The following is a 26,240-nucleotide window of genomic DNA, read 5'->3' on the forward strand; positions in this document are numbered from 1 at the left end:
TGTGCGTGTGTATGTGTGTGTGTGTGTGTGTGCGTGTGTGCGTGTGTGCGTGTGTGTGTGTGTGCGTGCGGGTGTGTGTGTATTCGTGTGTTAAAACACCAGGTGACAGGAAAAGAAGCCGCAAACGGCGCAAAAAAGGATGTATCAACTCTGACACCCAAAAAGGACATATTTCCAGGGAACTGCTACAACAGATTAATTTGATGATTCCGGCGGCCCAAATCAATGCGCGAGTCCTTCTCCTGTCTGAGCGGCCCCCACATCAATCTCGCTCGGCTGCCACGGGCCCTCATTTGCATGCGCAGCACTTGGACAGCAAATTGTGAGGACAAACAGGAGAGTCTTCTTTAATTAGCGTCTGTGGCGCGCGCGGCTCGTTAAACTCCTCTGTTTCAGCGCCGAGCGAGTCTGTCCTCGCCGCCACTCCTCTCTCCACTACAGGCTCCCCCTCCGCATCCATCAAGGCTTATGGAGCATCGCAACAACATCGGTTGCATTATGTTGCAGCAGGTGAGCTCAACGCCAAACATCAAAGTTTATGTCCCTGAATGCCCCAAACAACACTGCAACCCACCTACGCCCACCAACAACTACGGGTTCACTTCCAAAGACCTGGTTCCTGGAACTGAGCTCTGAGTTCCTGGAACCAATAGAACAGGTCCATCTCAAGAGACTTTGTTTCCTAGAAAGGGCTCATGTAGTCTTCCCACATAGAGGCCTTGCACTGACCCCCACTGCCCCCTCATGTCATGACCTATGACCCCTGGTCTCTCCACTCACCCTTCACCTCAGCTGAGGACACAAATACATACTGTAGCAGTTTCAACAGGAAGAAGGAAATCTATTTCTAGGCGACCAAAGCGACAAGCCGATAGACGACGTGTGAACAGACTCCATCATGAACTGTTCCATACCACCACACAGGCACAACACATACACACATACACAACCACACACAAACACGCACACACACACAAGTGAGAGAAAAAGTGTGAGAGAGGGAAGAGAGTGAGAGGGAGGGAGAGAAAGAGGGAGAGAGGGGGAGAGAGAGAAGAACAAGAAAGAGACAGACAGTGCTTGAGGACTGCAGGTAGAAAGGAGTGTACATAGCTGATCACTTGCTCCATCTGTCCCTCCATCTGTTCCTTCTTTAATTCACCACTAGCTTCAGTCCAACAGCGCCAACCAAAAAAACACACAGGAGTGACCAAACACATGCAAATATAGGCACAGTCCCACACTCACACACTCTCTCTCTCTTACTAACACACACACACACACACACAAACACACACACGCACACACATGTACACACATGCACACACACACAAATGTGTGCACACACACACACACACATACATGTACACATACTGTATGCACACGTACACAAATGTGTGTGTACTGTACACACACACACACACACACACACACACACACACTCACGCTACATGGCTGCTGCATCTAACACGCCCCTCTCCTTCCCCTGCCCATGTCTCAACACTCTGCCCTGGTTGGCGTGGCCAGCTCCGTGCCAGGCGGGCACCCAGGTTTGGCGAAGGCTGCTGGAGGTGCTGAGGTAGCGTGGTGTGCCACCGCGTCGCATGCTAACCGTCAAAAGGCTCCTGCTGCGCTCGGCACAATCGGGCACGCGGGCCTCCCGAGGTACACGGCTCGCCACGGGGATTAGGGAAATGTATGTTCAACAATCATGAGGAACAGGATGAGCTCGCTCCCAGGCAGCTCTGAGGCAGCATACATAATTCAGCTTTTTGCTCCTGGTGTGTTCCTGCATCGCAATGCTCCATCTCCCCCACCCCATCCCCCCCTGCTAACGCACACACGCGAAAACACACACACAAACACACACACACACACACACACACACACACACACACACACACACACACACACACACACACACACACGCATACACAAACACACACACAGATACACACACACATACACACACAAACATATGCAGACATACACATATACACACACACACACACACAGACACACAGGCACACACACTCACTCACACACAGTGGCTGTGAGAGTGAATGAGAGAGAGAGGGAGAGAAGGGGAAGGAGAGAGGAGAGAGAGATGGTGAGAGAGAGAGACAGACAGACAGACAGAGAGTGAGAGGAAACAGACGTTCACATGTAGAGACACACACACTTGTAAATACAAACTTGCAAATCCACATACACACAAACAAACACAAACAGCACCCCCCCCCCGCTCCCCCCCCACACACACACACACACACACAAACACGCGCATCACCTCACACACATGGTAAACACACATTAAATGCAGCCAAGGCTCTGCTCGGCAACAACACAAGCGGAAAAGCGTTTGATTAGAGGCATCCAAATCAACACAAACAAGATGCTAGCTGACACAGGCGAGGAAAAAAAACATCATTAGCGCTTTTCAACAGTTACCTTCATGCTTCTGGAAGGAACTCTCCTGACTGTCTCACAAAATGGCTGCCACCTAGCTCTCAGTGAACTGACTGAAAACAAATCAAAGGAGCTGTCCTGTGCTGATGGAAACAAGAATAAAGGAGAGTCTATTTGTGTCTTGCTGTGACGTATTCCCAAATATTATGAAGTTGTATTTTTATAGAGAAAAAAAATGCTTTTATACGCAGGCATATGGCAGGTGAAAGATAGAGGTGTTGTGTACGTCTCCCAAAGCAAAGCCTGGCTTCAGGCTTCAAGTCACTGTGTTTCCTCCAGGAAGCTTTAATGATGCTCCAGCAATCTTCATCAGCTCCCGCCCCTCATCCACTCCTTTACCTCCTCTCAAAATAGCACCAGGGTGGTGTTTGAAAGCAGCCATCTATAAATACCCCCCTAAAAAGTCTCCTCCATCCCTGAAATCCCAGCCAAAGCAAGCAGTGCTTCAGAGGGAGAACACTCACAGATCTCAGATGAGCTAATTGGCCCAGATCATTTCTGTAATTTCCGAGCGGGCTTTCGCACAATGTGAATATAATTGATTGCGTTTTTTCCCCCTCTCCTCTCCTGAACGAGGCCCATTTGCTGCGGGGGGATTATGGAGTCCAGATAAGTGGCACACACATACACACACACCGTGGGGAGATGCTCTCCCTCCATCCAGCAATTAGACTGAGCTGGACCCCGGGCAGCCAAAAGGTCAGCGCTTGCACAAAACACACACACACACACAGACACACAGACACACAGACACACACACACACACACACACACTTTCCCTCCGTTGCTCTCTCTCTCTCTGTCACACACACTCACACACACACACACACACACACACACACACACACACACACACATACACACACACTTCAGTACAAAGAGACAAAGATCCACACCCACATGCACAATCTTAAACATGCACACACAACGACTTCAATGTCTTCCCTATACACGTCTGCCTTCATAAAGGAGAGAACAGAGAGAAACAACAAGAACAGCAAAAACAACAAAAACCACAAAACATCTTTCATCTACTCCAAGCACACTGCATCCCAGCCATGGAGGAGAGGAGAGGAGAGGAGAGGAGAGGAGAGGAGAGGAGAGGAGAAAGAGTAACCGCACACAAAGCCCTGCCGCCTCCTCCTCTGAACAGGGCCAGCGTCAGCACTGTGTCATAGCCATGGGAAGGCTCCACAAGTCTGAGCTGTAACCAAGTGACTCAAAATGGAATGACTCAGAATACTTGGAATAACTTTTTTCTCTTGCTTCTAATAAATAAAATGAAGGACAATGTAGTCATTGAATAGTCATTGTATAGTCAATATAAAGTATAAAATTATATATTATTACACTCCTCCTACAGCTTTTACGGTTCTACAGTTTGATAAATGACATGGCCTTACTGGTTTTAACAGTGTTACTATAACAATGAAACACATAAAGCGCATAACCCAGTTTAAATGTTATATATCTGTCTCAAAGAGTAAGATAGTTACAGTAGTCAGATGAAGTCTGCAAACAGTCTGTCCTTGACCTGGTGACCACGATAAAATCAGGCTCAGACCTGCTCAAGGGCCCGGTGCTTTTACAATCTAACTGTGTGACCAGCTCCTGCTGATAAATGAATAAAACCCCACCCAGGCATATTTCACTTGAACTGATTAATACCTTAACTGATAAGTGAACTAGTGTTCTGATACGACACCAGCGGAGGCCATCTAATCCCTGCGTTCTGGGCGGCAGCAGACTCACCTCTCTCACAGGAGCGGCCCAGGTAGCCGGTGCCCGTGCAGTCGCACACGTAGCGGTTCCAGCCCTCGCGGCAGATGCCCGTGTTGAGGCAGGGGTTGCTGAGGCACTGCTTGGGCTGCTCCTTGGAGCAGGACGGCTTGACCCCCACGGCGTGCTGCGCCTCGGCCATGCGCCGGATGTCCTTGCTCTGGCCGTCCATGAAGAGGTCGCGGATGCAGCCCACGTAGCCGTAGTTGAGCAGCGCCGTCCACACCTCGGTGGGGAAGACCAGCCCCGCCCGGTCCTCGGGCAGACCCCCCAGGTACAGCACGTCGTCCAGGTCCAGGATCTCGCTCTCGCCAGGGGCCGTGTAGGCGGTGCGCACCGAGTTCACAGAGATGGTACCTGGCATGAGGAAAGGCCAAATGTGAGTTCTCAAGTCAATCATTGACGTATCATTGGCATAAACACCAGGACGCTACACAGACCTGCAGCACATGAGAACTGAACTCATCTCTCAAATCATAGGTTGCAATTCTGACAAACAACACCCTGTGCAAATCCATGGATTTTTTCATAACAGAAACACTTCTGCAAACTCCAAAATCAACCCCCCCATTCCTTCAAGCAGACCGCCCCCCTAATAGGCATGTAAAAGCCTAGAAAGTGATTCAGCATTTTCTGCGAGCTTTTCCCTTTTTTTTACGGCGAGCCATTATTCACGCCTTGAAGGCTGCAACAAAACAGCAAGCCATTACCTCAGCCGTAGGGATGGTGGGGGGATGGGGGGGGGGGGGGGGGGGTATAAGGCATGGCAGGATTAGCACAAAGGGCCTGCCGCCAGCCAGGAGCACTGTTTATTAGCGTCTGACATGGAGCAAGTGCAAATTCAATAAGAGAATAAAACACGCTTGTAATGAAAGATGGCTGATATTCCTCCAGCCCTGCCCTGGACACGTAGCCACCCCGGCGACACAATAGAGCGCCGCCAATAAGGCCCAAATTTGTGGGGCTGTAAAGGTTCGGAGGCCGGCGCGCGTGTGTGTGTGTGTGTGTGTGTGTGTGAGGAAGGGGGGGATGCTTTGGCCTCAGCGGCGCGTTAAGTGGCATGCGGTGGCACGGCCCGACTGTGCGCGGCCGGACTGACTCCCCGGCGAGCAGGTCCCTCTTTTGCCCCAAGTCTCTTCCACCCGCAGAAATAAAAAGGGCAGGAATTCATCACTTTATTTTGATATAAATCCAGCGCATGGATCAGAATAAACGACAGCAGATGGGCCGAGTGTGTGTGTGTGTGTGTGTGTGTGTGTGTGTGTGTGTGTGTGTGTGTGTGTGCGCGTGAGTAATGGTGGGCGCTCTGGTGGGTGATGGATCTGTGCATGGATCGGAGGGTTTATTTTCAGCCTGGATGGGCATTGTGGGCATTTAATGAATGGCTCCAGCTCCACTCCGCCATGTCGTGCCATGCTGTGATGGAGTGCCCTGATGCAGCACTCGGCACTGGCCCCCGACACCTCTACGGCCACACACACACACACACACACACACACACACACACACACTATCCCCTGATGAAAAGCTTTTCCATAAACTCATTATGGCGCCACGCTGGGATTCGGTTATTTACAGGCACAAATAAAGAGGACGAAACACTCATCTGAGTGGCGCTAGAAAATGGCGCCAGCCAGGACTTGGCAAAAGCTCCAGCGCCTCCGAGGCCAATAAACAAATGGGGAACATGGGAGAAGGAGGAGCCCATTGCTGGGGACTGATGGAGATGGATGTCGTGCTTGCTTTACATCTTGTAACAGCTATGTAATAACTGTAATAGATGTTTACCATTTGAAGGTGGCCAATATAACGCAGATCCTTTTTGCTGTTCCCTGGCCCCTCACACACACACACATGCACACACCCACGTCCTCCACACCAACAGGCCACCACACCCACCCACACAAAGCACCATCTTGAGCTCCATGTCGCAGCCCTGGTGCATGTGGCTTAAACAGTGGCCCTGTCCCTCTCCCTCTCTCCCTCCCTCTCTCTCCTTCTCTCTCTCCCTCTCTCTCTCCCTCCCTCCCTCTGTCTCTCTCTCCTCTCTTTCCTTCCCTCTCTCTCTCTCTCTCTCTCTCTCTCCCGTGGGTCATCAGTAATGTGTGTGCTCCATCATCCTGCTCCTGCACTGCCTGTGCTCACAGACTACCCAGTATGGCCCTACCTCATACCTAATCCACACACCAAATTCTTACACGCCACCTGAGAGTGTCTGCCTAGAAGCACAGCTACCCAAATACCTAACCCCCGCCTACACACACGCACACACACACCTCTCACTCTCTCTCACATACTCTCACACACACACACACACACACACACACGCACACGCACACACACACCTCACTCTCTGTCTCTGTCTCTTTGCTTTTCGCTCCCTCTCAATCTTCAGTCTCTCTCACCTCTCTCTTCATGTGCCAGATTTCCTCTCTCTCACCATCTCTCTTTCTCTCTCTAGTCTCTGCCCCCACCCCCCCCCCCTCTCTCTCTCTCTCTCTCTCTATCTCTCTCTTTCTCTCTCTCTCTCTCTCTCTCTCTCTCTCTCTCTCTCTCTCTCTCTCTCTCTCTCTCTCTCTCTCTCTCTCCCTCCCTCCCTCGCTCCCTCTCTCCCTGCTCCGTGGGGAGTGGGTGAGTGTGCTGGCTGGAGCGGGAGCAGCCGGAGAGGCAGGAAGGCAGAGTCTCCGTGGGCAGCAGCGGAGCTCGGGAGCGCCAGCAGGATGACGCAGCCCCGGCTCAGGCTGCTCTGCGGAGAGGGAAGGTCCCATCTGTCACGCGCCCGCTCCCCTGGACCCGCTCACAATGCCACGCACTGCCAGCCTCTCGCCTCGCCTCGCCTCGCCTCGCCACAGCACACGGCTATGGCATTTCAGGGAGATTACCCTCATCTAGTCAAATATCACAGGTTTAGGACGCCATCCTGGGCGCTATTACCGGCGGGTCCAAGAGCGAGGAGGCACGGAGCATCGGTGGAGCTGCGCTGACAGCCAAGGCACGTCCTGCGCTGGCTTGAATAAAATATCATGTTTGCAGAGAAAGCTGTCACCTTTGCTTTCCATAATGAATCGCTCCAGCAATTAGATTTTTTTTCCTCACCTCGCTCTCATTCTAATATTTTCCCTTTCTGTCGTCTCCACCTCCCTCTCCGTTCCTTCCTTCCTCTCCTTTTCAGTTTTTGAACATAATTCTGACACTTTCCCTCCCTTCCTGTTTCTCTTTCTTTTCCCCTGTCTCCCGCTCTCTCCCCCTTTCTCTCTCTCTCCCTTTCTCTCTCCCTCCCTATCTCTCTCTCTCTTTCTCTCTCTCTCTCTGTCTCTCTCTCCACCTTTCTCTGGCACTGTGCGCACGTCAGAAGTAATGTAGGTGACCTGTATTCCTGTCCCCGGGGAGGAGGAGATAGATTCAGCATGAAGCAATATCCACAGATCAATGAGCCCTCTTCTATCCACACACACAAAGTTTTCACCGCGAATCAAGGACCCAGAGGGTACTAAAGGCCACTCTCCCAACCAGGCCAATAAAAATGCCTTTGAAAGAGAGGTGGAGGGAGGGGGGTCGGCGCGGGAACAAATCCCCTGACAGCGGGTGGAGTCTGGGCCGCAGCTGGGCCCGAGCCGCGCCGGATCGGATGGGATCAGATGGGCCCCAGAGCTGAGCGGCTGACAGGAGAGGGGTCTTGCCTGAGCATCTCCGCGCACTAACTGGCTCAGTCCCTTTGGGAAACTGACTCGGGTTTCCATGGCAACTCCATCAGAGAAAGAGCGAGGGAGAGGAGCGGGAGAGGAAACGAGACTGGGAAGTCGTGCTCATATTTTAATCTGGCGCTGACAGTGTCTCGTTTGCTTCTCCTGTGCTTAACCGTGTGCTCCCAGCAGCGCTCGCCACCACCACTGCTCAGCTGTCCACCGAGCCTTGCTCATCACGCTCCCCTGGCTGACCTGTGCTGTCCACCCTCGCTGAGTGGCTCCAGTCAGCACCGCACGCCTGTCCATGCTAATGTGGTCAAGACCTGTTTCTCTCTCTCCTCTCATTCCTTTCTTTCTCTCTCTCTCTATCTCTCTCTCCCTTGCTCTCCTTTGCTCTTTAATGTATTCAGGTCTGTAGTCCCTCAACGAAGCAGCCATCCAGTGGCATGTTCTGGCTCTTTTCAAAAAGCTAATTAGTGGCTTGATTATTGAATTCATTTTAAAAGCCCAGTTAATACACTTTGAATTAATGAATTGTCTTCCTCTTTCAATGTGAACACAGAGCTGAATGCCAAAGCCTTCCCTGACAACCACAATTACACTGATGAAAGGGAAATGAATCAAATGGAATAGAATGTGTCCGGGGTTGGCCGAGGTGTTCTCATCTGCCTTTGCAAAATCAAAATGCACACATGCCATATTTTGCCAAATCCTAAATAGTATTTCGACATACAATTATGATGACATATTCCTTGCATAAACTGGTTTAAATTTCAATTTCATTGTATATTTTCATCTCATTTCATTCAATTTAATTCAACACCTTATAGTTTAAATGTTTTTGTTAAAATCAGATCTTTTTTTACCTGATCTTCCGTCCCGCTGGAAGTCCACGTGGTACCACTCTCCGTCGTTGGCTTTCCTGTTCATGGCCAGGGTCTTGGTGGTGCCCGAGCCCATGTCCAGCAGCAGGTAGAGGTGCCCGTCCAGCATCTCGATGGCGAAGAAGTCCACCTTGAGCGTGATGGGGCTCTTGGGGTCCTTCTGCTGCTGCTGCTGCTGCTTGGGCTTGCCGTGGCTGAACAGGATCAGGCCGTTGGGCTCGGTGGTGCGGAAGTCGAAGGAGATGGAGCCGGCCTTCTTGGCCGTCCACTTGTTGAGGGTGACGAAGGACTCGGGCGTCTCGAAGGTGACGGGGTCCAGCGTGGCCACGCTCTCACACTTGAAGGCCACCGTGCCACTCACCTTCATCTTGGGGTCGCCCTGCTTGGCCAGCCGCGAGAGCTCCAGGCGCACGTCGTTGTTCTTGTACACAACCTTTTGTTTTTATGCGCACGGCAAGCAGAGAGGAGAGGAAAAAACAAAACAAAAAAAAGACAAAAGCAAAGTCACCACAGTTCCAGTACGGCCGGGAGATGTGCTCATGTCTAACCTCTGAGGACCAGGCTTCTGGCACGCTTCACACAGGCACAGCTTCAGTGGAACCCCATCAAATGAAACCTTATATGTGAATAGACTGGAGATGTAGCTACATGAGGCTCTGCATACCCTTGATTCATCTTAGCAGGCACGGCTGCTGGAGAGAAACCCTCTAAGCGCGCTATACTGGCTTGGATCAAAACGCCAAAAAAACCTGCCAAGAACGTGTGATTTTTTTCACTTAGATTTGGTCATGTTTGAGCGCAGCGTAGTTTCCCCCTGCTCTAACCAGTGGAGTTGAGACCCTGTGATTTGGGCTGAAGCAGAAGAGTGTGAAGTGTTCAATACATCGCCGCTTTTAATTCGGCTTCGATTTCATTTGAGCCCACGCCAGGAAAGAGATAATGGACTGTGGATGCAATAAAGGGATATTGATGATGCTTCAGAAACGCCAATCAAGTGGGCAGCCTCTACAGCCCGTTCAGGCAATTAATGATCTGAGCGAGGTTTCCTGCTTCTTTTTTCCCCCTACCTAAAGCCCCCTACAGTTTATCCTAAACTCGTAAAACTCATGTGGGAAAAGCGTGGGGGATTTTATCAGCTAGGAAACAGCGCGGGATAAAGGCGTGCTGGCGGCGGGAGCCGAGGGCTTACAGCAGGTGCGCGGCGGGATGGGGGGGACTCAACATCTGTCAGCGTCACAGGATCCCGAGGATCGGGCAGGCGAAAATCGCTGACCAAAGGCCCCCGAGGTGCCAGCGATGGAAATAAACACTAATGATGGATGTGCTACTCGCAAAAAGATGCCTAACATTGGAATGAATCAATGAGAGAGAACCACCCTCCCACACCCACCACCCGCTCCTGCTCAGAGGAATCCAAAATGGACTGATTTATTGAAAAGACACTGTTCTTTCTCAGACACACACACACAAATAAACCCCCTCCAACACACACACACAAAAACAACAAGGCAGTCTGTCTGTCTGACTTTCTCCCTCTCCCTCTCTCTCTCTCTCTCTCTCTCTCGCTCGCATCTTTGTTGGGCTTGGTCACCATATTAATAATACTGATGTGGGTGTGGATGAGCATGGTAGAGGCTGAATGCAGAATCCTCTTAGAGTGGATTATTGGCAGCGCCCGCAGCATTAGCATGTGTCTCTACTCATGGGTCTCAGACCTCCAGTTACACCCTCTAATCTGCCCAAATGACAGCTGATAGCACTAAGGCTGGATGCTGAGTGGGATTACCCTTGACATGGGGGGTCCTGTCACGGCGTTCGACCCGCGTGTAGCTGGAATACGCCGGCACCGCGCGCGTTTGACACGCAGATTGATTGCTAGCCCACTGCTTTTGAAGTGGGTGGCTGTGCAAACACTGCAGTGGGGGAGCGTTCCCACTCACTCCAGGCAAGGAGGGTCAATGGATCGTCAAGTGCCTGCGTGAGAGACTGCTGTTCTCCATCAGATGTGTAATGGGGCACCAGCAGCACCTTCGGTCAGTCTCTACGTCTTTGGGCTTTCTAATCTGCCCAGAATTGAGTTGAGAGCTCTTCTACTAAGCGATATACAGACCAATCATTCCTGAATTTGACAGTTAGGCATACAGGGGCCAGAACTTGTCTGGTCCTGAGAACACAGACAAATCTTCAGCGCACAAAATAACTAGAACAAGACTCTTTTGTTTATGAAAAATAAAACGAATTACGGAAAACGCTCATTTCTCACATATAGGCCCTTATGTAAGTTGCTTCACTTTATTTGCAGAAATGCTCAAAAGTTTATTTTATCCTATTTGTTATAATTTTCTCGATTTGTTTATGCCAATGCTGTTAATGTTCTGTGACCTATTTCCAAATCAACACACTCTGGAAATGAGGCAACAGCATCACCAACATTCATTACTGAGCTGATATGAGGGCTGTGCTTGTGTCTCCGAAGCAGGCAGCTAGAGGGCCCATGTAACGCGAGCTGCACCGCCTGATAAATAATTCCCTCTGTAGCTGATGCATGCGCTCAGAGGTTTGCCTGCACAAATACACTCCGCCAGACTACAAGCAGTCGAGGAGAGAGGAGTAGAGGAGAGGAGAGGAGAGGAGAGAGGAGAAGAGGAGAGGAGAGGAGAGGAGAGGAGAGGAGAGGAGAGGAGAGGAGAGGAGAGAAGAAGAGAAGAGAAGAGAGGGGAGGGGTCGCTCCTGAGAGAAGAGGCTCATGGGAAAGATGATAGCTGCCAAAATAACGACAGAATAAACAAGAGAGGAGAGACTGCTCTGTTAGCGGTAACGCCTTTTGAATTGTTTTGTGTAGTGTTGACTAATTAAAACCGGTGCTAAATTTGTTCCACAGCTGAGGGTGTAGCCTCTGTGGAGGAACATGTGTGCCACAGTTTATTACACCTTTTTGAAATATAAAATTTGAGCTTTACAGCTGTGCGGATTAGTTTCATTTGGTTCGGCTTAATAGTTGTCAACAGTGAAACGGCATTGTGAAGTGATACTGTAAATGTGGAACCTCCAGAGCATACTCAATCACCACAGACTGGACCAGGCCCTCAGTGCAGCTGTCAGACAGCCAAGGCTCGGCCCTAAGGTCCCAGCCGTAACCCGAGAGAGGGTGTTTGGAAGCGGCAATGGTGTTTACCTCCTTCAGGCAGCCCATAAAGTTGTTGCTAACTGGGGATCCAGGGAGATCGGCTGTACTGGGGCTTCCTCCGACATAGAAAAAGTCGTCAGAGCCTAGCATGGTGTAGTCCTCTTGTGTATATCCAGTGGTGGTCAGAATTCCATCCACAGATATTGTTACCTAGGCAACAAAGCACAGGGAAAGGACACGCTATATTCACATATAACTCCAATGCTGTTATCGAGTTTGGTTCCCCTCGTGTGGTTTGTGGGTACTTGGTTCTTTGTTTATCAGTTCTTTATTGTTTGCTCTCATTACTTATTATGAATTGATTTTTTTTTTTCAATTGATTTTTTTGTGTGAAATCCATTTTCATGTCTTTTCCAAGTCTTTCCAAGTTTTTTCTCCAGTTTATTATTATTAAGGATTTTTTTGTTGTTCTCTTTTGGAGTGGGATTCTAGTCTGCCGCACCCAGAGGGCACGTTGTGTTAGTGAAAGCGTTAGTGTTAGTATAGCCAGGACCAGAGCACCAACGTAAATCAGCAGACACAAAAATGGTGTTAGTAAAGTATGTGTTAAGGGTGTTAGCATGGCTTGAGCACAGTAAGTAACTGTTAGTATTGTGTTTGTATGGAGTCAAAACAAAACCAAATGGAAAAGAGAAATAAAACAACACTGTATGCCACAGGATCAGGACAACGTTACAAATGTTACAAGCGTGTTATAGCCACATCTCAAATGACTCGGACAAGATGGAGGCATGCAGTTTTGTTGTGCCCTCCCTCTTTGCATGCACACAATGGCTGACAGGAAGACGTTTGGTTTTAGGAGTACAAGGAAGACAACGAAGAGAGGGACACGGACACACAGCACTGCAGACGAGACCAATCACAGTGGCGAGGCCATGCACAAGCATGTTGGCTTCAAATACAGGGGGCAAGAAAGAAAAGAAAATAAGAAGTAGGATACAAAGGACGAATGGCAAGAGGCGAGACCAGCGCCCGTTTGCAGCTAGCCCTGCCCTGGGGTTTTCGGAGGGCTGATGGGATATGCTGGCTGACCTCATCTCACGCCATTCGTGGGGTGAAAGGTCAATAGCGCTGGCTGGACCAATGAGAGGGCGAAGGCGGGGCCAGCCAGGAAAGACCAGCGAATCAAGCACAAGTGTGATGCGTAAAAAAACAGGAGCGAGGAGGCGCACCTTTGAAAGGGTGAGTGGGACAGAAACAGCTGAGAAAAAATAAACAGAATGAAAGGCTGGACCAAAAAGAAGATATTGGGGAGGGGGGGAGTAAGCGTAAAATAGTACCAACCGCAGGTTCCCCCTTTTTTGTTTAGTATAGATGTCTACGGCTCAAAAAAAGGAAAATAGACACACGGCAAACCCAAACTAAGAAACAATTAGAATGATATCTACCGAACAATGTAGTTTGTTTACCATAGCGTGTCCAATGCCTGAATGCTTTGTGGAAAAGGGGGGAGAAAGGAAATTAAAAAACTGTGAACAGAACACCGTTCCTCACTCAAAAAAGATATGATGGTCTCTTGCCAAAGGTTAGTACACCGCGTTGCACGTTAGTAAAAAGATATTCGGTTAGTAGAATGATACATTCCATGGATGAAAGGTTAGTCATTTTGTTTTCAAAGCAGGTTAGTAAACGTTTGAGACGGGCAAAAAACAAGGGGAGGGGAGAAGAAGGGAAGCAGACTAGAGACGGGGCGCGGGGGCTGCTGCCCGCTGACTCAGGAGCTGTCCCAGATGACACCACACTCCTCTGCATAAAGCTATCAGTCATCTTCTCCTGGCCTCCGCGCACCCTCCAAACAGGAGTGTTTGTCATCTGATCCAGCGCGTAACGGACAGAAATCTAATCTATCATGAGAACCACGCGCAGCTCTGCGCTGGTCTGAGATATTCTGAAATGTTCATAGACTGCATCCATACAGCTGTACCTACAGGCGTGTATGGCATGGGTCTCAGGGCTCGAGGGGATTGCCAGTTTGCTGATGCAAGGTTGTTTCGACTCTCCTTACTCTCGTCAGCCTTGCCGAGAAGGACAGAGCAGGCTCAGGATTTAGTACATACTCTTCATAAAAATCTCATCAAACTTCAATTTACCACTCTATATACTCCACTCTCTCCCTGGGCTGGTTGTTAAATCTTTTCTTGCTGCATTTATCTCACTATATACTCTATACTGTCACATAGCACACTGTGTTATGGGTCTGCAAAATATTCTTAATAATTCATTACACTGTATAGAGTGGCATAGTTGCCTAGTCTGTATTATTTATATGAAACAATATGAATAACGTCTTTGTGGTTAAATGTTGATGTTGTCGAATGCCTACATAAGAAACATACATTAAAGCTCATTTGTTGGAGCAGAGTCATTTTAAATTCAAGCAATGAAGTAGTCTTCAATAGTAATCAAGAAATTCATTTCAAATGTTAATGGCTGTTGTGCCTTAGCCTAAACTATACCTTCAAGGCTAAATCTCACATTCTAAAAATATATGTGCAATGTATTTTAACTACCATGTTTTGATTCACAGCAGAAAAGGGCGCTGACGGTTTGAAATTGCAATAGCCAGGCCACACTGTAGCCATGGTAACATGGTAAATTATGACCGTCAGCGAACTCCAATCCAATCCAGCCGGCGACCTCTGTGCGCGTTACCTGTCGGAGATTCCGTGTAACCTTGACATCGTGCCAGGCATTGTCATTAAATTTGCCGTTGACAGGCTCCACCAGGGCCTCGAAGGCCCCGGAGCCCAGGTTGATGACCAGCGAGACGGCCCCGTTCTTCAGCGCCAGGTTGACGTAGTCGGCCGACTTGCCCGTGTGCAGCATGAGCCCGTTGCGCTGCAGCGTCTTGAAGGAGAGCGTGATCTCGTCGCTGCTGCTCTGGATGGGGTTGGGCGACAGGTCGTAGCAGAAGTACTCCGAGCCCTTGAAAGTGGCCACGTATTCCTCTTTCACTAGAGGGAGAAAGAGATATAGAGATAGATAGATAGAGAGAGAGAGAGAGAGAGAGGGAGAGAGGGAGAGATAGAGGGGATAGGCGATGGAAAGAAAACAATAGAATAGTCGACAGATTATTAAATTGGATTTCGAGATGAAACTATATAACACATTGGCTCTAGGAACCGTCCACAGTGTGAACGCTGTTTGAGCATGGAGTGCAAAGAGGGGTCAGATGTCTGGAGAGGAGGAAGACTCATATCGCCTTGGACTGATGGGAAATAAAGAAGAGTGCACTGCCCCCACTGGAGGAGACACAGCGCACGGCAACTTACTTCCTGTTTACTTCCTGCACAGGTGTCGATGTCACGAAAGGCCATGTGATGTCGATATATCTTTTTAAACTGGAATGAGAATCTCAGAAGAAACTCACCTTCCGAAGTGTATCCTGGGGATCGATGACTTACTAGGGTATAGACACACATAAACGCACACACATACACACACACGCACACACACACACACACACACACACACATATACACACTCAAAGAGATGGAGGTCAAAGCCATCCGGCTCATAAATGGGTGCCAAGGTCCTTCATAATGATGACCATAAATAAAGTAGCCAACATATCACAGCGTAATTATCCAATCACTCACCGGGGTCCAGTACAGGAAGGACCTTGGCAGCTCTCCCCTCTCTAAGAGGAGCATACTGCACTCTCATTCTTCACAATGGCCACATCATTCTGAAATACCAGAGTCCCTTCTCCGCTCCATTGTATCAGAGCACAAACAAGAGAGCCAGCCGGCCTGGTTACTTGGCAAAAAAACGTGCCCTTTGCCTGGGACAAAGCCCCAGCACTAGCACTACAGAGGCTACTCAGCAGCAGCAGCTAATTGTAGGAGTACACACCATCGTGGTGAATTTACAGTGTGCTTTAAAGCCCCCCTCATGTTAAGGGCAGCGTCTTAATGAGACAGACTGTCACTTTAACGGGCACTTTAACACAGGATTGGGTCAAATTAGCATAAATCATCAGATTTACGGCATGGCCAGGGGCCAGCGTATAGTGCACAGTGTTCATTTGCAGTGGGATTATCTGGCCACTTCCACACGCTGTGCTGGGGAGTCTGACTGCGTTTACACTGTGTCCATCAATCTCATAGGCGGGCAGACATCACACCTTTTAATGCACTCGCCCAGAAAGCTACTTGGCCCGATACACACTCGATAGATGAACAGGCAGACACGCCCGCAAGCAAGCGCACACAGACACACACACACAGAAACCTACTGGGCAAATACTGTACACACCCGCACACTTACAGACATGTAAACAAACAGAAAAACTCAAACAGACGAGCAAGCGCACGCGCGCACACACACACACACACAAACACACACACACGCACGCACGCACGCACACACGCACACACACACACACACACACACACACACACACACACACACACACACACACACACACACACACACACAAGCATGTGTACACCTTGAGGACAGGAAGGCTGTGGTGCTCGTTCTCGTTCTCTCTCTCTCTCTCTCTCCTTTCTCTCTCTCCCTCCCTGGCCCGTGTCCACCTCCTCTCCTTTGCCTGTGCTGACTCAGCGGTAATGGGCCAGAGCACAGGAAGAGGCCTGCAGAGCGCCGCCCCAGCAGTGTACTCTCTGGTCACAGGGCCAGGGCCCTCTCCCGCTCCACCACCCCCACCTCCACCCCCACCTCCACCCAAGAATAACTCACCGCTCACAGGTGAAGCGCGCCCTCCCTCATTCTTTACAATCACCGGCTGACAATATATCAGCAGCTACTTCCAGCAGCGTCCTCTCACCCCCCCCCCCCCCCCCCTCTCCTCCTCTCCCTCTTTCATCACGTCTCCAATCTGTCATCTCGTCGTTGTTGTCTCGGGCTTGAATCAGATAGCTCTTCAGCCCTACACTTAGGAAACCCAATCTGTGCTCACGGGCGCGTTCTTGGCTCGAGGCAGCGGCGCTCCTCAGACGGCCCTCTCATCAGGCTCCACTCTCCTGCTCCTCTGCATCTGACAGTGTGACGAGAAACAAGGGGAGCGCATCACAGCTCCGGTGGAAAACATCAAACGCCGTTTGTCTCTCGTATTGCCAGTTTTCTCGCTTTCTACCTTCTCCTCTGCGCCTCCTCTTTTCTGCTCCTTCTCCTTCTCCTTCTCCTTCTCTGTTGTTCTCTCGCTCCTCTGCTGAGGAGGCGCTTTTTTGTATCGATTCTTGCTGGTGACGATTACCGGCATCTTTAATTAAAAATGGCATCTACGGGCTTTGGCTCGCTTCAACTCGCGCTAAGTAAGAACGTGAGGCGTGCTGACTGAGCAAGCGCTGTGCAATTACCTGTTATTCAAATCCAATCGGGCCTCCGCCCCAAAATGCCCTGATGTGCAATTTCGGCACAGTCGTTTGAGCGAGTTCTCCTGCTTGCCAAGGCCAGAGGCAGTGTGAGCTTTTTTGTGACTGGGAAAGTCACCAGGGAGAGATATGAGCAGTGCAGCTGCGCTCGCTATCCTACAGGGAGGCAAGCTGTTCCACCTTTCCCAGAGAGGATCCAACATTGCAGCTATTTTGGCCGACAAAGCAATATCGATACAAGCCACTTCACTTCAGCTCACTTACAAAGGGCTGTTATAAGCAGCACAACAAAACAATGATAATTATGCTAATATGTTAATGCTACTGCTAATTAAGGGGGAAAACGTAGCATGTCTGACAACAGCGCCTCTCCTAATCAAGAAAAGACTAAGCTACTGCTAGGACCTGGTGTGACAGAGAGGAGCTCATTAAAAAAGCTGCGGGGGCTAACGGGGTGCACGTCTTTGAAGGACTCAGAAGTCATCCTCCACAACACACTACAGAGCACACAGCATGCTGTGCAAGTGTGTTCAACGGCACACGTCACGTATGCACTACGCTATAGCACTCTAATGTACATCCACAATGGTCCCTGTCATCAGAGAGCCATGATTAAGGCTTGGTTCTAAGCAGGGAGGCACCACATATAAATACAGCTAGCACGATATCCAGCTGTGCCTCTGTGCCATTTCATCCAGATGCTGATTATTTATCAGAGCAATTTTACCAAAGACACTCAATGGGTCAGGAGAGACAGGGAAGTGCACACTTGTAGGCAGTCATCATGAAAGATTAATGGAAATGGAACCTCATTAGACTCTTTTTGTATTTACCCATGCAAAATTAAATGTGTGCAAACAAAAGCGCTTTCTCTCACAATTGTGGGAAAATGGCAAAATATTACACTGGCGAGCGTCAATAATTACACATCTAATGACACTGAAACATCGCATCTTTCATCCCGCATGCAGGATTCATTTAGACATCAACAGGAGGTCGAGGCAGATAAACACAGTTTGCACGCGGGGAGTTGTGATTTGTAAGCGTGAGGCTACAACATCGAGATGGACCCAACAGGTTTCCCCTGATTCATTTTGGTGGAGTTGGAGAGTAATTGGAAGGGCATTTAACTCCTGCAATCCAGTTAAACCCTAAGCCCAACTGGACAGGACCATATATAATGAGCAGATAGGGGCCGTCCAGGCGCAGGCTATGAGGGGGGAGATGAATGGCTGGTGTGTGGAGAGCCAGACCACACCGCGATGCTCAGATAAATCTACTGGGAGGAGCACTTTCCCTCCAGCAACACCAGCAGAGAGAAATCACTTACCAAACCTTTCAAGTAGCTGCTCTGGGCCTCATATTTCATTTCTGCTTGAAGAGAGAGAGAGAGAAAGAGAAAGAGAGAGAGCGAGAGAGAGAGAGAGACAGAGAGAGAGAGAGAGAGAGAGAGAGAGAGAGAGAGAGAGAGAGAGAGAGAGAGAAAGGGAAAGGGGGGACTGGGCTGGTCTGCGACTGCTGTTTTATTTTATGGACTGCGTAGTGTAACAGGACCATAGAGATTTGTAGTGGGTGGCGGGCTCTCGGCCGTAGTTGGCCACACTGCAGTCACATGAGCAGAGAGTCCAAACGAGTAAATAGGGGGTTGGGGGAGAAATACGAAACCATAAACAGAATAATGGATTTCATGCCTCACTGTGTCCAGATCCTGATGACAAAGGCACATTGGGAAGATTGCTAATTCGCAGCATTCCACTGCGTTTCCCAGGCACGGCGAGGATCCTCGCTCGCCTACAGAGACAAACGACACATGGCTGATCATTCCTCAGTTTTCTCGCCTCGCTCCACCCAGCCGCTGTGCTTTTCGCTCTCTGCTACTGCCTACATACTTAAACGAGGGAAAAACACACTCGTTAAGCCCCACACCAAATCCAGGCAGGTGTTAACTCCAGCCAATTTGATCAGCTCCTATATTGTGCGTCAAGCACACCATTACCGGCTTCTCTATTTATATGCAAAAACACAAAGGCGAAAGGCAAAAACACAAAGGCGAATAGATACGCAAACTCATTTGTTCACACATTCACACATACTCTTTTATTCTTTAATTCTCTCTTTCATATCCTCACACATACAGTAAGTACACACATGCACATGTTGCGTCATACTGTACTCCTTCCATGTTTAATGACCTCTACACAAACTCACACAAACACACACACACACAAACACACACACACACACATACCTTATCTCCACACTTTCTTCCCTCCCAGTATGGACAAAACACCCTCCTCCAGTTTAATCACTCTTGGCTCTGAAGAATCCCTGAACAATTTGCAGTGCATATTAGTGTGAGTGTGTGTGTGTATATGCATGTGTGCGTGCGTGCGTGCGTGTGTGTGTGTGTGCATGTGTGCGTGCGTGCGTGCATGCGTGTGTGCATGTGTGTGTGTTTGTGTGTGTAGGAAGTGGGGGAAGGTGTGGGCAGGTGTGTATGTGTGTGAGTCTGCATCCGATGGCAAGTATATTTGTAGAGACTGCACTGAGTGTGTGTGTGTGTGTGTGTGTGTGTGTGTGTTTCTGTCTGCCTGCGTGTATGTTTATGAGCATGACAGCCACTCCACCTCCACACGTTTTAAATTTAATCCTGGAATGCAGGAGGAGGTGCTGCACGAAGTGTGGAACAAATAAGCAACTATTCCAACCCACAGCACCCCCCCGCCTCTGATCCTCCCCACACACACAACACACATCTGAGGCAGAATTTCCCATGCCCATGGCCAACACAACACTGCATTTCAAAACAGAAAAAAAAAAAATTCTGCTTTTATTTCACATATTTCTCCACAATATTTGGACTATGTTTAGCACACCTTAACAATGGCCCTCAGTAGAAAATAACAGCTCCGTCAAATAAGGTGAGAAATGCCCTGGCGCTGCGATCTCTGACAGAGTTTTATTGGGGATTTTATGGACTCCTGCTCTACTGGGGTATAAAAATGAGGTCGCACACTGAGCAGATCCATCAGCATGGAGAGAAAGCAGAGCGAGCCCACAGATGCTTATTTACCTCCCTGATTCAGGCAGTGGGCACGTTCAACGGGACTCGGGCCGGAAACCCACCGGAGACGGATGCAACGGTGAGCCTGAGCCACACACATCAAGTCACACCTGGTGAGTCATGTGCAGTGCCGTTCCTTAGAAAGTCCCTCTTTTCACCTCTGCCCGGAATAACAAAAGGACTCTGTGTATGTACGCTACAAAAATAGCATGTGTGAAAGCAGTCATGGTAACAAGCGTGGTGTATTAAAACGGGCCCATTTGGAATTATCCACGCGTGTTCGCTAGCTGCTCGTTTGCTCATTTGAGATGCCGACTCAGGCTTAATGAGAGAGCGGCCGTGTCTACTGCCGAGCTCCTACCTAATGACACCGGGAACAACAACGCCAGTGACAACAACAGCAGATAACGCCGCAATTACCCCAGCTAAATATACACCAGCAAGCATGTGTCACCAACAGCCACACACACAAAAAAAAACAATGTCATTAAACAGGCAGTGAAAGCTAGTGGAGGGAAAACACACTCTGGACACAAACCTTCAAGTCTTCCCGGAGAGAGAGAGACAAGTACATTAATTATACATTTACAGAACTGCTTGTTTATGTTTTAGCCTGCAGAAATGTAATTACATCAGCAAGCGTTATGAAAGGTTTGAAAGCGTAGGCCTATAAGATGTGTCTGAAAAGGCCCCCTCCTCCCACCAATGACTACTGTCAGTACAAAGGAACTTATCAAAACACCTCACCTACACCTTCACATGAGGCGTTTTTATAGATGTGTTTAATTTAGAACCCGATTGATTTATTGGGTGACCGACACGAGCACAAGAAGAGAAATGACAAATCTTCCTCACCTCTTTTGTCACTGCTGAGAACACAAAATGACCAGGGGCCCTTGGGCATAGCTGCTGTAAAATCAATGCCATGCTTACCAAGAATATAACTAATGGCGGCCTGGTACATAAACATTCTGAGACTCATTAAAGAACTGCAGGCTCACATCGGCCATTTTTCAGAGATTGGCAGTGGCAAAATTTACCAAAAAGTTTGTACGTCTATATTGTTTAAATCACATGGGGCTAGATAGAAGATCTCTATCAGCATGCCCATTTCTCTCCCTCTCTCTCTCTCTTACTCTCTCTCTGTGTGTGTGTGTGTGTGTCCTTTTTTTATGGAGGTCTGTAATTGGCTCTGTGATTTACAGCACCATGGACAGCTGTCAAGGCGTCTGACAGAAATGAGAAATATAGTGACTAGTGCAACTCTTTCCTTTCAACACGGCGGCTATCTCTGTGCTCCCTCTCTTTCTCTCCCTCTCTTTCTCTCCCTCTCTTTCTCTCCCTCAGTGCCAGCAGCAGTGAGCAGGCGGAGGGCGTGACTGGCATAAGTAGAAGGCATTGAGAAGCATCTGGCTCAAGAGCAGGAGAGAATGGCGGCCCGAGCTATATAATGGCCACAGTAACCTACTGGTCACTCACATACAGGAAGGGCCTGCTGAAAAGCTCACTTGAGGAGAAGTGTCAGCACCTGAGTTGCAGGACACCAGCCACACTTCACTTGCTTCAGTAAGCTGTGTTGAATTCAGCGGAGAAAAGGTGTCATCTCAGCACAGCTATTTTTAGCTGGTTTAAATATGATAATATGATGCAGACCGCTCCCCTGTGAGTGTGTGACTCCGTGAGTGTGTGTGACCTCTCTGCCCTGCTTTCTGACAGTCCAGAGAGTAATTTCTCCTCTGCCACGTCATACACAAACACAAACACACACACACACACACACACACACACACACACACACACGCACACACAATATTTGTTCATCCTTTTCATGCCTTGCGTATTCCCTCTTTGTGCTGCTTTAAAGAGGCTCTAATGTGGAAATGGACTGCACTGACTCCCTCAGTTCAAAGCACTGTTTGAGTCAGTGGAGGTTACTGTCTGATTCATGAATAGTTTCCAAACAATACACCCCACAATCCCACAATTCATACCGGGATAAAAAAATAAATGAATAGTAGAAGATATCTCCACCAAAACTGTAGTCTTTTTTAATTAGAAGACCACATGACTACAGGTCAGGTTTTCTGCTTGAATGAAAGTATGTTTGTTTTCAAGTTCTGAATTATGTTGAACAATACTGGCTTTAAACATTTGTGAGTGGCACACACAACGTTTATTTAGGTAGGGACAGATACAAAAACATCTTGTCCAAGCAAATATACAGTACTATACTTTTCTGCTCTTGTCTTAAGTACCAACACCTTGGAGTGGACAATGACCTCTCAAGCCAATGTGACTACATGAGATCACCGTAGCTCATTCAATTCAGTTGAAATGGGCTTACTGTTAGCAAGATGACTTAGGGAGGATGCTGGATTTTACAGTCTGATACTTTGTTACATTGAAGGATAAAGTGAATATAGGGAATATAGATTTTGATATTTTAATTAGAAGGAAATATATAGCTTTACTGTAATATTTCATGAAACCAAAGGAACATTTAAAATGAAACCAGCCTTCTCCATAAAGTTCAATTAAAATATGCATGAGACATGAATGTGTGTGGCAGGTTGGGTGCACTTTTATATTAGACTACAATTCTATATTTCACCCAATTCATTTTTCCCCTAATTGATCTGTTTCAGACAAGAGTTCTTTGAAAAAGGGGATTTACAGCACCAAAGCACAGCCAGCCTTAATTAAGCGACAGCCTCAGCCTCAGCCTTGACACCATGGGCTTTACATCCTGGCCACTCTGGGTAGCCTTAATTACAGGGTCATTTTAACATTCTGTAGAGAAGCCCTTCTGCAAGTTGAAAGCGAAAAACTGAATCTTAAGATTGAGACGGACACCTTTTTGTATGCGTTATTCGTTTTTCTATTTCGTATATCTGAAAGATGCCTACATTTGCCTCCAGCCATCCCTCGATTTCTGTTCAGGAACATTTTCCCAAAGGGTCTTATCATTTAAGGACATGTCAAGAGCATAAGAAAGCATTTTTGAAAGAAGCTCAAAAGAATTTGTGAAAATTCCTCTCAAACCAGCTGGGGAATGCGATGCTGAGGCAGCATGGCTGGGAGCAGCAGACAGAAGCACAATCATTACTGAAACATCATGGTGAAAACGCCCAGCGCTCCAAACACAAACAGAAACCCTGGCTTAAAAGGCAGTCACATCATGAGCAGAATAGCTGCATATATTTGGTTCCATAATAGGTCCCGTCACCTCTCTTTGTATCACTCTCTCTCTCCCTTCATGTCTCTTTATCCTTCTCTCTTTAAACTCTTTCTTGTGTTCTGCAGTATCTATCATTCAGCTCTGGACAATGCAGGTATAGATAATGGCTTCTCACATAAGCAGAGAGAGGCAGGTGAATCCCCATCATGATACAGCTCACATCAAGGCAGCATACTGTAGCATAGTACACCGCAACACAACACAGCTCTGGCGGCCATTTTGAATCCTGAGAGAAGGGCATACAGAGATACTGTATTGCCAGAAGGGCACACCACAACCCACCAGAGCAGGTGGCACTTCCACATGTCCCTCAGTGAAAACAGTCTAACCTTAGTCTAACGCCCAGCACGCACACACACACATACTCACACACACACACACACACACACACACACACACACACACACACACACACACACACACACACACCCACACACACACCCACACACACACACACACACACACACACACACACACACACACACACACACACACACACACAATCTCACACACGCACACACACACACACACACACACACACAAGCCCTGGGTTCCCGCCATTTTCTCACCCATGGGAATCTGTGAATAAAAAGCGAAGGGGAGACTGCAGCCTTGCTGCTGGTGTGAGTGGGATACAGGGCTGATTGAGAGTGCTGGGGATGTGGGATGTGATTGCTCGTGTTCAGCCTCACCCAAGAGATCAAAGCATGGGAAAGGAGCACCCCCCCCCCCCCACACACACACACACACACACACACACCCCCCCTCCACCCCTTCAGCCCCCATCGCCCGGTGGGCCAAAGAGCATGAGACACAGCTCTCTGCTACACGCAGCAGATCACAGGGCAAAATGCCACTGCATCAAACGGAACGGAGAACCTCGTGTCAGTCATCAGACATGAGCGACTGTGAAGCTGTCAGGGCCGCCTCCACCCCACCTCCACCCCACCTCCACCCACCTCCACCCACCTCCCCACTCAGCACATCAGCAGCGCAGCAGCACACCCAGGGGCTCACATCAAGGAAGTCTGCTGCCTAGTAACACTGCACTCCAATGACCAAATGACATCTCTACATCTCCTCAGATATTCACATCCATCACCTGAATTGATGCATTTATTCAAAGTAACTCAAAAGTTGAAGTAAAGTGCTACATAATATTCGACAGCACAGGACTGAGAGAGGGGGCTGAATCAAATAAGAATAAAATCCTGAAATCAAAAAAGGAATGGTATTTTTTTTAGCGTGGCCCGGACGTGAGAGAGCCCTCCACTCATCACTCCAGAGCGAGCGCAGCGCACATCACATCAGCAGGCGCGCGGCGCAGGGGCAGGAAGTGCGCGCTGTCGTGGGCTCTGCCAGGGAATCTTGGACGGATGGAAGGAAGGACGCAGAGGACGGCGTCGGCGGGAGTCGAGCGTGTCCTCTGGCAGCGTCGCCAGCGCCAACCCCGACCGCTCGCTCGACTCGCTCGACTCCGCCCTCGCACGCCACAGCAGCACCGCAGGTAGGATCGGGCTGAATGTGACTCACAGAGAGCCAAACGCCAGGAAACGCTCGCCGATGAGCTCAGGGAGAAAAACTGTGTCTCCCAGATAAGCTCCCCTTCGCTCTCCCAGCAATTAATCTGCATCATTCCATGTCTAAACACTTCCACTCATTTATTTCATGCCCTGCTGTTTACTCGGTGCAAAAGTTTGCAGGCGATACAGAGGTTCCTCATCTTCGTCCTTCTGAGCTCCTGCCCCTCCCTCTTCTCCTCTTTCGCTCTCTCTCACTGCCCCCTCCCCCTCTCCTTTTCCTCTTCTTCTCTGTTTCTCTGCCTCTCGCCTATCTGATCATTACTGCCTAGCAACCTGATGATTGGCATGTGAGCGCGGCGGCTGCGTCTCGGCGGGGGAGCGCGAGCTAACCTTTCGGAGCCGTTCCTCGCGCCAGACGCGTGTTTTTTTGCGCCGCGCCGCCGAGGCCCGACGGTGACAATGCACGCTCGGCTGGCCAGCGCTCGTACAGCTACACCTGTCACTTAGCCACATTCCGCCCGACTGCGCTCATCAGCCGGCGCTCGCTGCACTCCCAGCAACACCTTCGAAAATACACGCGGCGCCGCCGCGGCTCTCAGGAGCGGCTCGATCGATCGGATGTGTGAAGTACAAAAGGAGTGCACTTCCCCTGATCGCCACAGGGCCTAATGGCTGACATGGGGGAGATGGTTAAATATGTAGCGCATGTTTGTCAGAGAGTGCAACACAAAAAGGCTAGCTTGCCGTGGCAGCTACTTGTGAGGGAGAATACTGTGTGTGTGCTGAGCAAATGGAGGGGGGGGGGATTCTTCATAAGGAATGGCCGAGGGAAAGGGACAGAGGGGAGAGAGAGAGGAAGGTCCGACTGGCGTGATGACCACTCAGCCACAAGCTCAACAGATGTCAGTCCACAGAGGCAGCCATCACCTCCAGCCACACTCCACAGAACAGAGCCTTTGACAGCACGACGGCCATCGATTACATGCCACCAAAGCGTCACTGGCCTCAAAAGGACCAGAAAGAGAGATGAATGATAACTGTGTCCAGGATGGAGGAGTAGCGAACGCAGGGCAG

At 49.2% G+C, this 26,240-nt stretch overlaps 1 protein-coding gene across 1 annotated transcript in view; it reads right to left on the minus strand.

Annotated features, from left to right (window-relative positions):
- The window catches only part of nrxn1a (neurexin 1a), a 133,568-nt gene that overhangs the window by 64,866 nt on the left and 42,462 nt on the right, over nt 1-26,240 (minus strand). The window contains exons 5-9 of the mRNA XM_062517542.1: nt 14,655-14,956; nt 13,412-13,435; nt 11,991-12,152; nt 8,798-9,248; nt 4,219-4,602 (exon numbers count right to left, since the gene is read on the minus strand). Of these exons, the coding sequence (XP_062373526.1) occupies nt 4,219-4,602; nt 8,798-9,248; nt 11,991-12,152; nt 13,412-13,435; nt 14,655-14,956 (1,323 nt within the window). The remainder of the gene's footprint in view (nt 1-4,218; nt 4,603-8,797; nt 9,249-11,990; nt 12,153-13,411; nt 13,436-14,654; nt 14,957-26,240) is intronic.

This window comes from Sardina pilchardus, chromosome 17 (assembly GCF_963854185.1).
Source record: "Sardina pilchardus chromosome 17, fSarPil1.1, whole genome shotgun sequence".
NCBI classification, from domain to species: domain Eukaryota; kingdom Metazoa; phylum Chordata; class Actinopteri; order Clupeiformes; family Clupeidae; genus Sardina; species Sardina pilchardus.